The sequence below is a fragment of the Tauraco erythrolophus genome, chromosome 17 (genome assembly GCF_009769465.1).
Source record: "Tauraco erythrolophus isolate bTauEry1 chromosome 17, bTauEry1.pri, whole genome shotgun sequence".
In the NCBI taxonomy this organism is placed as follows: domain Eukaryota; kingdom Metazoa; phylum Chordata; class Aves; order Musophagiformes; family Musophagidae; genus Tauraco; species Tauraco erythrolophus.
The window spans coordinates 18,641,498-18,655,214 of record NC_141481.1 but is presented as its reverse complement, the minus strand read 5'-3'; the positions used below and the strand labels follow the sequence as shown (position 1 = coordinate 18,655,214).

Genomic DNA, 13,717 nt, shown 5'->3' with positions numbered 1-13,717 from the left:
GCTTTGGTTTGTGCCTCTCGCAGGGGCCCGTTACACGGCGCGTGAGTGTTGCTTTTCATGTGGTTTTCAATCTCTCTTGGATTCAAGCAGAGCTGTGGAGCACCAAGGAAGAAGGAAGGAACAGCAAGTTCCCAAAGGAAGAGTTGAAAGCCCAGAGAGTGCAGGGCTGTACCTGTGCTACTGCACTGTGCTTACCGTGGCTCTGGCGTTCATCTCTTCCCAGGGGAGGATGGGAGATGCACCTTTTTTCCCAGCAAATTCAGAAAAATCCAACCTCAGGCATTAAGACTTGGGATTCCTTTTTGTGTTTGTTTAACTGCATAAAGAAGCCATTTTGTGATGTTCTTGCTGTAGCTTGATCACCGGGTAGAAGATCTCCTGTAGAAGAGGGAGATTTACCGACATGGAATTCTTTGGCCCAGTCAGATCTGTCAGAAACAGCTCAGCCCAGCCTGTGGATCCCTAGGGCTGATTAGAGACCTCTACCCAACGGTAACACTGGAAAACTTGCTATTTCATCCCAGAGCAATTGAGGTTTATTCTTCCCAAGGGGAACCTGCAAGCTGCAGTGAGATTCCTCCCCTTCTGCCTTTTCACATATAGATCATAGTAAAACCACACATTTAGGATGACGGTGTGTTCTGATGTGATCTTGTGATGTGATCTTGGTCCTCAAACCTCCATTTCTCACGGAAGGTGAAATCCATCAAAACCCAAGACCTGCATCTGCCTCATGCAGCAAAATCCATGCAACTCCCACTCCATCGGCCCGAAGAAAAGAAGGAGAAAACATGATAGCAGGTGCCAGGTGGAACTGCTGGAAAGCTCATGTATCTCACATGTTCTTAGCAGGCTGCTTCTTCCCGAAGGTACTAGAGCTTCAGACACGTCGCTTGTGAAGGACAGAGGACAGTGTTATGGTGGTAGGTACCCCAAGAAATACTTCCCCACAGCTGTCACTAGGAAAGATTGATCCATCCTGACCAGTTCAAGCCATTTCTTTCTTGCCAACCCATCTGGCATTCAGCCTTCCCCTCCGTTGTTCTCTGCAACCTCCCCAGCTCAGTGCGGTTTGTTTCTGGACAGACCTGTCTGAACTGGTGGTATTAAATAAAACATTAAATAAACTAGCTGTAGATAAAACAATTCTTTGAAATGAAGTGCTTCCTTTCTGAGCTGTTGGCCCAGAATGGTCAGAGATCTCATTCTGGTCCTGGAGGGCCAGATCCTCCAAAACCAGCCAGCTCTTGGAAAGCGCTGCACCCTTTAGTTGGAACAAAAGCATTAGGAGCTGTTCTGATTTCAGAACAATAAACAGCTTATTTGCAACGCCCTCAGTAGGGCTCTGTATGCCCGTGGGAAGCCGGGGGCAGGTTCAGAATCCTGAAGCCCTGAAGGATCCTCCTCTGGGCAGAGGCTCAGCCTGGCTGGTTTTTCATGGAGCGTGTCTCCCTTCCAAAGCCAGGCCCATCATTTGATGAAAGTTTCAAACCCTTTATCATCTTAAGCCTTTTGAACCAGGTTGGTGCAGTCCATGTTTGCTGTCCAGGGAGACAGAGCGAGCCCTCAGCAGTTGGCTGTGTTGTTTCAGCACAGGAGATTTGCACTCATTATTCTGCAATGCTGTTAGTTTTGGGGAAGTCTGTGTATCTCATCCTTTAAGCTAGGAATAAAGTCAGACCCGTGGCGATATTCCGACCATCCTGCGTGCCAGCTTTCTGTGAGTCACCAGTACGGGTGCCCGCCAGGACAACATAGGGCACGTGCAACAGGTATCCGTGGGGTGAATGAAGTGAGGTTTATTTCAGTTGCATTGAACTTGCATGGTCAGGGAGACCCTTGCAGAGATGACTCCATGGAGGGGAGCGCATCTCACACCCTCGAACAGGACCTATGCAAGCTGTGGTGCTGAGTGGAAAGCCCGAAGGACGGGGCAGTGGGTTTTGCAGATGCAGCGGTTTATCAAAGAGAGAAGAAAATGAGTTCATCCTAAAGATTCTTGGGTTCAGTTTTCATTTCTGCAGTTGAGCTTCAGTCACCTCCAAACTTTGAGAGACTGTGGATAAACATGCTGAAGTGTTAGTTGTAGATGAAATCATCATGACCGAAATCATCTTATCTTGAGTTCCTTGGATGCAGCAATGGCCCTGAACATCATGCGATCCTCCTTAGAGACGGAGCTGTGGTCCTTGGGTGTTGCGGGGCCTGGAGGGAACCACCTTACTGCAACAGGACTCGAAGATGCAGGATGGCAAACTTCAACCTTTGCACCTGCTGCTGGGGGCTCGGGAGAGACTTCGGCTTGGGATGCTGTGTTGCATCAAAAGCTATAAAAATAAAGGGAAGTTCTTCCCCGGTTCCGCTTTTCTCTGGAAGCTGCTGCGGTAGCTGCAATGGGAATTACGGTACCCGAGACTGTAAGTGCTGAGCGCCAAGCTGCCTCTCGTGAGGCTCGTTAAGTTTCTAACGGAGCAGGGCTCAGTGCTGCTGTCGTATAAACAACCGCAGGGAGAGTTGGCGTGTCTGAGGTGGCAGGAGGGAGTGAACGCATCGCCCGACGGGTTGCGACTTGTCAGCCAAGGGAGAGATTTCCCTCCTGGGGAATTGCTGGTGCTGCTCACGAGATGGATGGTGCTGGTCGTGGCTTTGGGGTTTCCGAGACAAGCAAACTCCCTTAGCTAGGTGTGCTCCCTGGGCAAATGGGGAAACATTGCTTAGTTCCTAGAAGCTCCCCAGGGAGTAGCAGGGACCAGCTCTGCCACATCTTCCCCCAGGACAGAGCACGATGGGGGCCCATTTCTGGACTGCCTAAGATCCAGGTGCTGGGACAGAGCATGCCATTTCGGCCCTTGGTGCCAATATTTCAAGACTAAGTGTCATTTTTGTTGATGAAAATCTTTTTCTGCAGTGTTTCTTTTTAATACGAGCCATTGATTTGCAGAGCTGGTGGCAGCAGACACTTTGTCATCCCGGGGTGGGAACCACCTGGTAGCTCACCTGTGTTATGCCCTCTCCAGCGGCTGCGTCCCCGGATGAAGAGGATGATTGTTTGGGGCTGTTCCCAGCTTGGATGGTTCAGTCGTGCCTGGGACAGCATGAGGTGGAGCTGTCAGTCCCTCTGCTTGTCATGGAAAGCAAGTGCTAGAGCAGACAGTACTCTTGCCTGCAAAGCTCCATCATGTCCACAGACGTCCCCGGGGACGCTGCAGCCCAGCACCGTCCAGTGTGGAAGAGAAGGCACCGGCAGTGAGCCCTGGATGCAAGATTTGCTGGTGGCAGGGTTGGCTGGGTCTTGTTCTCGGCAAAGAAAACAAGTGGCGCTTTAACCAAGACCTCTGCAACTCAACTTGGGTGTCATAAAAGATGTCTTCAGCTTCTCGGTGCCATCAGTAGGATACTTACTGCCTCTGTTTTTCTTTCCCTGCCTTCTGCTTAGTAGCTGGCAGAGAGAGAAAACCAACATGATTTGCATGCTTTTGTCAGTTTTTTGAGGTAAAGCATTATTTCAGTCTTCCACATTGATCCTTTGGCTGGTCCGGGGTAAATTTGGGTGATCTCTAATCCTCCTTTAAAGATGTCAAGCTCGATGTCTGCTGCTGCTGCTGCATTTGTTCTTTTGCTATGAATAATCCTGGGTCTTCACATTTAATTTTATCTCTAGTCCTATAGACTGTATATTTTTCTCGTGTCAGTATTGAAATATTTGAATGCAGGTTTTTATACTGTCGAATTTTTCATATATTTTTCCTCCAAATTAAATTTTTCTCTCTGCTGTGTCATTTTTTTTCCTATTTAAAAAAAATAATGCAGAAGGGATAAAAATGAGGGGAAAAATACAGTGGCTGATAGCTTCATACTTCACTGCACAAACTTCTTATCCCAGAGCTCAGGAATTTAGGGACAAGGTAACTTAGCATCAGGAACCAAGAATGCCCTTGAACTTCCATAAATATTCATTTGTTCACCCAGAGCAAGCAGAGAAGTGCTCTCTGCGCTTGTAAGGACGTTGTATTGATAAAGCAAGCAGGGGATCGTTGCACGGCTCTGAAAAGCCAAGATCCTGCAGGATCCTCTGGTAAGAGAGGATGCTTTGTGGGTGCCGTGGCCTTTTGTGGATGGGCTGGGTTGTAGCAGAAGATGGAGGGAAGTAAGATGTCCTGGAGGCAACAGGATTTCCATTCCTCTCTCTGCCTGTGGGCTAGATTTGCAGATTGACCAGCATATGCTGATCTACCCAGGGTAAGTGTGTCCTCTATCAAAGGGAGAACATCGCTACTATAAGCATGATTTTTGAGAGGTTTGTCTGTACGTCCTTCTCCCACCCTTTGAGACCTGGATATTCCCATGTGTACCATGGGATGAAACCAAGCACTTCCCAAAGCGGAGTTTGGTGCTGAAAGACCTCGTTCAGTTGTGGCTCCAGAAAACCTTTCCCTTACGTGGAGTGGTGCGCGGAGCTGGTGCCGGCCGGGGACCCTGTGGCGGTGCTCAGCTTCCAGCCCACCGGTCCCTAGGCTGCACCTCTGCCCCTGCCAGCCTGTCCTCCCTCAAGTCCCCAATGGAACGACTGGCGTTGCCGGTGATCGAAGCCTCCAAATTAAACATGGGATTTTTCGTGCATCTCCCACTAACCCCTGTTGTGTTTTTTCCTCCAGCGTACATACCGAATGCCAAAGGATATCCACGTCGAACCAGAGAAGTTTGCTGCAGAACTGATCAATCGTTTGGAGGAAGTACAAAAGGAACGTGAAGCAGAGGAGAAATTAGAGGAGCGCCTTAAACGCGTTCGAGCGGTCAGTATCCTCCTTGCCTCCTCTACCAGCCTGGCAGGCTGTCTGCACACTGTACAGCTCAGGGAGCTTTCAGCTGCTGTGGAAGCAGCTGGGGTGACCACTTTCCTGCTCCAGCCACCATGGTCATCACTTGCACAGGGGCTCCTGGGGGCTTCCGTTGCCCCAGGAGCTTCCCCAGTGCTGTTCCCCCATCCATGCAGGGCTCTGTGAGCTCCAGCACTCGCTCCCTGCTGTAAGACACCAGCCCTGACACAGCAGTGCCCGCTTCTGCCGCCAGTCAGGGCCTGCAGATGCTCTCCATCATCTTCTCCGGCACCCTTGCTCTCCTGACTTTGTGAGCAATCTCTTCCATGCGAGGATGGGGACTATGTAAAAAGGGGCTCGTCTTTCCCTGTGGGCTTTTGTGTGACCCCTGTTTCCCCCACAAATGGTAACCAGATGGCAGGTGACGTTATGCTGGGAGGCGTTTGTGTCTCCTATCAAGCGTTTCTACTACAACCAAAAGGCTTCTGCCCATCAGTGCCTAGCACATCCCTAGAAAATTTGAAACCTATCGGGTGTAGTGTCCAAAAACCCTCTTCTAGGCAGAGAACAGCACTGACTCTGTGTGAGAAACCCAGCCATGGCACTGCGTGCTGCGAGCCCTGGTACCACTGGGGCCCTTCAGAGCTCGGGGACTTGGTAGGTGAACCAAGGGAAGTGTGCAAAGCCGTGAGCTCCACAACAAGCTCCAAAAGGGAGAGAACAAGGTATTGGTCGTCTGGTCTCACTGTGTGAGACCCCTGTTCAGCCGTATTCACACCATAGCTTTTCTTCTGAGATGCTGCATGTCACGGCTGCCTGTACATCTTGTGCTGGGGACGCAGGAGGGTTTTCAGAGGACACCAGTGTTAGTGAACGTCACCAACATCAGCATAACTACAGCCCTGTGTGGAGAAATTGCGAGTCTCTGCCGTTAATAGCTGCCGTGGCCCTGAGGCGAAGGCTCTGTGCTTGGCAACTCGCAGCTCTCCCTCCGCACAGAGGTGCTGGTGCCTGTCTGGGCTAGCCTCGTGCTTTGGGAGAAGCCAAGCCTCTGTGGCCCCGGGACCAGCCCTTCAGCCCCGTTAGAGGCTTTTAAAATATTAATTAATGTGTTTAAATGCTCATCTTTAAACAGAAAAAGAGCTGTGGGTTGTAGTATTTGCTTTCGATGACGTCTGTGTTTCAAATGTGGAAAAGTGAGGAAGACAGAGGGATCTGTAAGCTTCCCTCCAGCTCCAGGCCTTGTCCAGCAAACTCCCTGCACATTTGCGTCCAGCATCCAGCCAGAAAAGGCCAGTTAGGTGCAATTTTGTGAGTAAATTCCTCTTCTGGAATTGGTCCATTTTCCTCTCTACTACCTATTGCTTTCTAGACAAAGCCAATGTAACCAGCAGCATTTCGTGCTAACACGGTCCTAGAGCACTCTTCCTCCTCCCGCTCCCGTGGATCTGTTGCAGCCTCACCTATGCCAGATTACATTAGCATAGAATCATAGAATGGTGTGGGTTGGAAGGGACCTCAAAGATCATCCAGTTCCAACCCCCCTGCCATGGGCAGGGACACCCTCCACTACACCAGGTTGCCCAAAGCCTCGTCCAACCTGGCCTTGAACACTTCCAGGGATGGGGCAGCCACAACTTCTCTGGGCAACCTGTTCCAGTGCCTCACCACCCTCAGAGGGAAGAATTTCTTCCCTAGATCTCATCGAAATCTCCCCTCTTTCAGTTTAATACATTGCCCCATGTCCTGTCACTACACTCCCTTGTCCAAAGTCCCTCTCCAGCTTTCTTGTAGCCCCTTTAGGTACTGGAAGGCTGCTGGAAGGTCTCCCCAGAGCCTTCTCTTCTCCAGGCTGAACAACCCCAACTCTCTCAGCCTGTCTCCATAGCAGAGGTGCTCCAGCCCTCGGATCATCCTCTGCCTATTATCCCAGCCCTCTACCTCCTTGAAGAAGCTGCCAGTAGCAATACAGTAAAATCAGCAAAAACTTATGTGCCAGAGAGTAAATTTAAGTCTGTTTAAACACATTTTTGTGTGACTTAATCTATTTTTAAGCCCAAGACTTCCACTAATGCTATATATTAAACTTCTTTGCTGTCTCCAGAACGTATTTCATTGACTGGCTGGCACCTGGCATTAGCCATTCAGGAAAAACTCAGAGTAAGCAATTGTAGCCTTTTTAGGTCAGCACTTAAGGTGCAGGAGCTGCTGGTATCAGCAAGAGAAGAGCTTGAATCTTGATAGATCACAGGGGTTTTTTTAATATGACCTAACACCAGGACTACAGGGTAACCTCTCACTGGGTCTGCATGGCTCACTGCACAGCAGCACAAGGCAAATCACGAGCAATAGTGGCACTAGGCAGTTATCAGCTTAGCAGAGAAGCTGGAAATATTTTACAAAAGCCAGGAAAAAAGACATTTTCTCCCCCATACTGAGCTGCCTGCAGGTGCCCTTTCTAAGCCGCATCAAGCAGTAGCATCAAGAAGAAGCATCTGATGTATAGCCAAACACCTGTTACTGAAAATAGTGTAAGATTTGTGGTTTTCAAAAAAAACAAACTCTGAATTCATTAATTATTCTGAGCAACGTGAGAGAGGATTAGAGGATACGTGTATTCCCGTATTACTTTTTGAGCCACTTCAGCCTCGTGTCCATGCATGGAAGCTGCAGTATTGCACCGTACAGGTCAGTAGCGCATCGGACAGATTGCTCTGTCTTTGTCTGAACTGAGCAAGTCGAAAATAAGCCAGGAGAAGCAAAGCCAGCACTGAGATTCTCACTGTTTGAATATAAAATATTGCCTAAATAGAGAGAGAATTGGTTTGTGTGATGATCGACAACGTGCTCGTGGTTAGGTGAGCTGTTTTTGCCCCACTGACCAGTAGCAGCCTGATGGGTGGGACTGGGAGGAGGCAGAGGAGGAGGTTTGCAGCGAGGTATCGCTTGCCCATAGCTCATCAGCGCAGATTTCAGCTTCCTGATTGAAAGGGAAGGGCAGCCCCGACCTTGCTGCAGAGTAAAAATAGCTCAGCAGACAGTCAGCAAAGTTGAAGCCTGCGTCTCTCCAACTGCCGCTGCCTTTGGGAGCGGATGGAAGAGATTTTGGACAATACTATGTCAACAAAGCACCATCTAGTGGTTAAGGCACCGGGGCCTCCCCCCCGCCGAGCAGCTGCGCGCGCTGCCGAGCATCGCCTGGCTCACCGCAGCAAGATGCTGAAACATGGCTCCGGAGCCCAGGTCACCCCTGCATCCAGGAAAGCTGAGCCCGAGGAGGAGGCAGCTCCCCAAATCCTTTGGTTTTCTATGGTGTGAAACGCTGCAGTTGTTGCCTCTTGGCTGTGCCTTGGTCCTCTCGTCGTCTTGTCTTGCCTTTCTTGTGCCCGTGCCGGCCGCGGGCAGGGCAAGGGTGCTCGGCGGGCAGAGGGGTACAGGTTAGGCAGCAGGCTTGGGCAGGTTTGGGTGGGAGGGAAGGCTGCTGCTGGGCATAGACCGCAGTCGGGTAGCTCAAACAAGGAGCACCGCGCGATGCCAAGACTCGACTGCCGTATGCGAAGTCCTGCGTTACTGTCCCAGCTTGGGCTTCCCCGACCTCGTGCTGTATGTTGGTTTTCTCCCTGCAGACTAAGCATGGTGAAAAGATTTAGCAAAATTGGTATCTGCAGCCTTATCTCAAACCTTTGGCCTCTGCCCTGCAGGAGGAGAGAGGGCAGCTTGGGATGGGCACCCCAGTTCCTCGTTAGCTGCCGTTTTTGCATGGTTAGGGCTTTCCTAGCGCGAGGCTGAGAGCAGTGCTGGGGTGGGAAGCAGCTGCCCTGTCATAAAGTGCTCGGAAACGCGCACATCAGTGGCGGGGATTTCGTCAGCACGTGCTCCGTCTGTGCGGCTCCCTCAGTGGTGCCCAGGGCCAGGGCTGGCAGGCTGCAGCCTCGTGGCTCCAGATGAAAGGTGCTTCGGAAGGTCTTCAAAGCGATTTTGTTAGAAAGCAGTGTGTCCCCTCCAGACGTGGGCATCACGTCCCACCCCTGGACTGGCAGCGCCCACATCTGTGGCACTTTTGAAGCCTGGCATTGTCTCTGCTTCAGGTTTGATCCCCCCAGGTGTGACACCGGGAGGAATTCTGTTGCTTGCTGTCTTGCTGTGTGGTTGGCAGCTGAGACTTTGAAGCAGGTTAGTGAGTGATGGACAATGACGTGCGACAGGCAAAGCTGATGCCAGCCGGTGCTGTCTGGCAGCTGTGTTTATCTGGCAGGGCAGAGATACCCTCTGCGGCAACCGATTCCGTTACTGTGCCAAAGGAGGAGAAGAGAGTGGGATTAAAGGACTCACTGGAATCCTGCTTATGTAATTAAAAAAAAATAGGAATCCTGACTTCCAGTAAAGAAACTTCATAAATATCTGAGTTTACGTTGGAGCGTAAAGTCATTTGTCAGCATCAAAACTGTGGCTGTCAGCATGGAGGAGTTTTACTCTTCCTGGCAAGGACTTAGGAGTCGCTAACGGCGCGTCCTACACCGGTGTGAGCTACAAGAACTGGCAGTTCGTTCCAACCCGTTTCTTTATCTGCATGAAGTGTTTTGCTCCAGCCTTAGCATGCCCGGGAGAAATCTACGTTTGATTTTCAAAACCATTCGTGCCGCTGTCGACCTTCAGTCGCTCCCTCCTGTTACAGCCCTGCCGTCGGCTTTGCCTTCTTGAAGTAGTCGTTCGGGTGAGAAACCCCTCTGCTCTCACCTGACTCGAGATCTGGTTTGCCACATATCCAGTAACTTTGGGCTGTATCTGGTGGGTGCTGGAGCAGTGCCTTACTGAAGGCTTGTAGGAAATCGCAGGTACGGTGCAGTAAGTCATGTTTCTGTCGCTGGTTGTTACAGAACCACCTTCAAGGGACTTAACTTTTTAGTGAGGTTCTGCCCGCCCCCATACGTCTGATTGATTGAGTTGTTGTGCTTATGGAAAAACCGCACCTGTAAACCCTGGTTGTGATATGTGGGCTGCCCGTCAGCAGCTGCCTCGGTCTCTTTGGGTAGCACGTGGAGACCCTTGCTAACGGTGGCTCAGAAACCAGGTACAGAGACCTGAGCAGCTGTGCTCGGTGGCAGCAAGATTGCACAGGCTTGGTTTGAGCGTTAGGATGTTTTCTGCAGGAGGGTGGCACAGTCTGGGAGAGGTCTCCAGAGGGTGGTGGATCTCCGTCCTGAAGGTTTGCAAGATGTGACTGTACAAAGCCAGGCCTAACCCCTTGAAGGGCTGGCAGCAGTCCAGCTGTGAGCAGGAGGTGGGGCCAGGGACCCCTTCCACCACCCTGTTGTCATTCTCTGATTGTCCTGTTGTTTCTTGCAGGAGGAAGAAGGTGAGGATGCAGATATCTCTTCTGGCCCCTCGGTCATTAGCCACAAGATGCCTTCCGCCCAAGCCTTTCATCACTTTGCTCCTCGTTACGCTGAGATGGGCTGTGCTGGGATGCAGATGAGAGATGCCCATGAAGAAAACCCAGAAAGCATCCTCGATGAACATGTACAGCGTGTGATGAAAACCCCAGGCTGCCAGTCTCCAGGACCTGGCCGCCACTCTCCTAAGCCACGGTCCCCGGAAAGCGGCCACTTAGGAAAGCTGTCAGGGACACTAGGAACGATTCCTCCAGGGCATGGCAAGCACGCAACAAAATCAGGAATGAAACTGGATGCATCTAACTTATACCACCATAAACACATCTACCACCACATCCATCACCACAGCGTGATGAAACCAAAAGAGCAGATCGAGGCCGAGGCCACGCAGCGAGTGCAGAACAGCTTTGCTTGGAATGTAGATTCACATAACTATGCAACAAAGTCACGAAACTACACTGAAAACTTGGGCATGGCGCCTGTCCCCATGGACTCTTTAGGCTACAGGTGAGTCAAGGCAGCAGCCAACGGGAGTCCCAGAGCCGTGGCTTCTCTAGGAGTCTCTTTCGTAAGCGGGCTGTAGCGTGCCGGTGAAATGGAGTGGCTGATCCATGTTTTCTTGTGAAAGCCTATGCTGGGACGTGATTTGAGGGCCTCTCACTGCTCCTGCCCTTCAGAAATGGATACACCCCCTGATAACCCCTGTGAACCCCTTGTCACCTCTGTGACTGGTGCTGAAAGACACCCTCTAACCAGGGTTTGTAGTGGCCTTGGTTATAAAGTAGTTTTTCTGCTCCTTAAAGCAGCAGAGGTGCTTAGAAACTGCAGATGCTTGTCTGCTTCCCCGTGCATTGGGAGTTGCTATGTGTAGGGCTGTGTCTCAGTGTCTGGGAACCAGAAACCGGTCTCCTGAGGTGTTCATGAGAGGACAAAAAAGCCCTCCTTATTGCAAGGCCTCACCCGTTCTGCAGAAAAGCTCCTTTCTTTTCCCAACGAAGCAATGGACGCTGCGGTGCTGCCGTGGCATCCTGTCCTAAGGGGACATTCTCCGGGGCAGGGGACCCTCTGCCCAGGAAAGACATACCGCTGCCCTATGGGCTTTTGTCCATCTTCCCTTGGCTGTTAGAATTCCTCTGTCCCCTCTGTGGTGACGGGAGCTGGTGAAGCTCCTTCTCCACCGCGGGTTTTGCTACTCCGGTTACTGGATGACTGGAAAGGTGAGAGCAGAGCTCCTCCGGGATGACCGGGGTAAGGGATGGGGATGGAGCAGCTGCAGGGGACAGCTGTGCTCACCCTCAGCTCGCCCGGCTCCCCGAGGCCGTGGGTTTGGGCTGATGTTTTGCAGCGTACCAGGGCTGAGATGTTTAACGAAGTCAGGTGATGGGGCGTGCAGTGGGAGCAGCGTTCCGGAGTGGTGGGCACAGAGACAGCTGAAGGTGGGTGCTCCCCAGGGAGAGAGAAGCCCTTGAGTCTGCCCTGTTTCTATAGGGAAAGGGTTGTTGCGTCAACAGAGCGTGAGCACGGCTGTCCAAAGCCCAAATCAAGACACAGGACTTCTCGCTCGCACTGACTACAGCACATATTTAAGGGCACAGTCAGAGCTGTCCTTCCTCTGGCACAAACTCCCAGTTCCCGACAGTCCCCGGGTTAGGAGCTTCACAAGACAAGTTTGCATCCGAACAGCCTGGCTGGGCAGCCAGTGGGCTCGTGTGGCTCCTTGTAGCCCTCAGCGAGGCCACTGGCCCCCTCCTCCCTGCGACTGGGGCTGCAGGGTGGTTCCAGCCCGGGGAAAAGGGCCTTTTTGTGTTTGCACTGAACCTGCTGCTGCAGAATTTCAGCTGATACCTTCTAGTCCTTTTGTGGGGGGAAGCAGAGAAGAGGTTGTCAGCTTGTCCTGCCTTTGTAGATCTTCAGCAACCCCTCCAGGCTTATTCCCCAAAAAATCAGCGAAGGTGGCTGGGAGTCTGTTACTCCGCTGTGGCGTGCAGGTGGTTTGCCTGTGTTAGTGAGCACGCAGGGGCCGAGGTCGGGAGGTCCTGTGGAGTGAAGCGGGTGGGTGGTCAGGGCAGGGAGGGGCCCATGAAGTTACAGGCTGCGGCAAGGGCAGGCGAGCCCGGGTGAATTTGGCACGACCTGGTGAGCGCGGGGCCGGGCACGTGGGCGAGGAGCGGTGGGTTTCTGTAGGAGCTTTTGCTGTAGCCACAGCGTAGCCAGAGCGTCGGCCACTGCCTGGCTTCCGTCGGCTGCGGTGTTTGAGGTGGCTGCGCTCCCCAGGGCATGAGAGCCTGCAGAAGGCAGCCCCCCCTGTGCTGGGGTGTGATCTGCCACCATGCTGTGGAGTCTCTGTTCAAATTGGGGCGAGAAGCAAACGCTGGGGACGGTCTGGGGTGTCAGTGGATCGGGGGGCGATGGGAAGGGCTCAGGTTTCGAGCCGCAGTCTGGCATGGAGGGGCAGCCGCCAGATCGCAGCACCGGGATGAACCTCCTGCTCTGAGCAAAGGGACGGGGCTTTAACAGGACGCGTGGCGGATCCACTGGGCTGTTTGCCACGTCGCCGTGCCTCAGTTGGCCAGAGGAGACGCTCCCTTTGCCCACAGGTGGCCGGACGGAGAATCCTGCTGCCAGGATCTGGCCAGTCTCGCTCTTAGCCGCAAGTGCGGCGTGGTTGGTTTGAGCCGTGGTAAAGCCAGGAGGCCATGGAAGGCTGCGCTGTGGGCAGCACCAGACCCCAGCAGGGCTGAACGTGTCTGGAGATAGATGTGTCCATCCTGTGCCGCGGGCTGCGGAGGTTTGGCTTAGGGGAAGCGCTAATGTCTCGAGCTTTGTTCTTGCAGTGGGAAAGCGAGTCTGCTCTCAAAAAGAAATGTTAAGAAGACCGATTCAGGGAAAAGTGATGGTGCCAACTATGAGATGCCAGGATCTCCTGAAGACGTGGAGAGAAACCAGAAGATCCTTCAGTGGATCATAGAAGGAGAGAAGGAGATCAGCAGGCATAAGAAAACAAACCATGGGTAAGGGCTGACAGAGCGAGGGGTCTTCATGCTATTGTATTGCGTCCCCTGCAGAAGGCTGTCCAGGAATCCACCTTGTTCCTGGAGATCCTGGGAAGACTAGAATCCACCAGGCACAAGGGTTTAGACCCTTTGGAGACTGAGGATTGCTTGGGGGCTGTAAGGGCTGTTTTTTCTGAAAGATGACTTGTGGCCATGGCGGGGAGGTTGCAGCCCCAGGGGAATCTCCCAAGTTGCTGCCATGGTTCCGAGGCGGGTAACACGGCACGCAGTAGGCAGTGTTGTTACATTAAGCGTTTGCTGTGTAGAAATGCCTGGTGCTCCTGCAAGGTGCTGATAGAAACGTAGGAGCTGCTGCACTGGAGCTGTTGGTCCTCAGTAAGCAGTTTAGCGCAGCTCCGGTTTGCCCAGCATTTCGGCTTGCTGGGAGTGTCCTCTGGGATGGCCTCATCTGCCTAGAGTGGAGCCAAGGACATGGCTGTCTCGGGAATCTCTC

General features: G+C 52.3%; 1 protein-coding gene across 3 annotated transcripts in view; it reads left to right on the top strand.

Annotated features, from left to right (window-relative positions):
- AXIN1 (axin 1) overlaps nt 1-13,717 on the top strand; it is a 71,995-nt gene that overhangs the window by 51,443 nt on the left and 6,835 nt on the right. For all 3 annotated transcript variants that reach the window (XM_086622060.1, XM_086622057.1, XM_086622059.1), the window contains exons 5-7: nt 4,656-4,793; nt 10,164-10,717; nt 13,045-13,221. In XM_086622060.1, the coding sequence (XP_086478186.1) occupies nt 4,656-4,793; nt 10,164-10,717; nt 13,045-13,221 (869 nt within the window). The remainder of the gene's footprint in view (nt 1-4,655; nt 4,794-10,163; nt 10,718-13,044; nt 13,222-13,717) is intronic.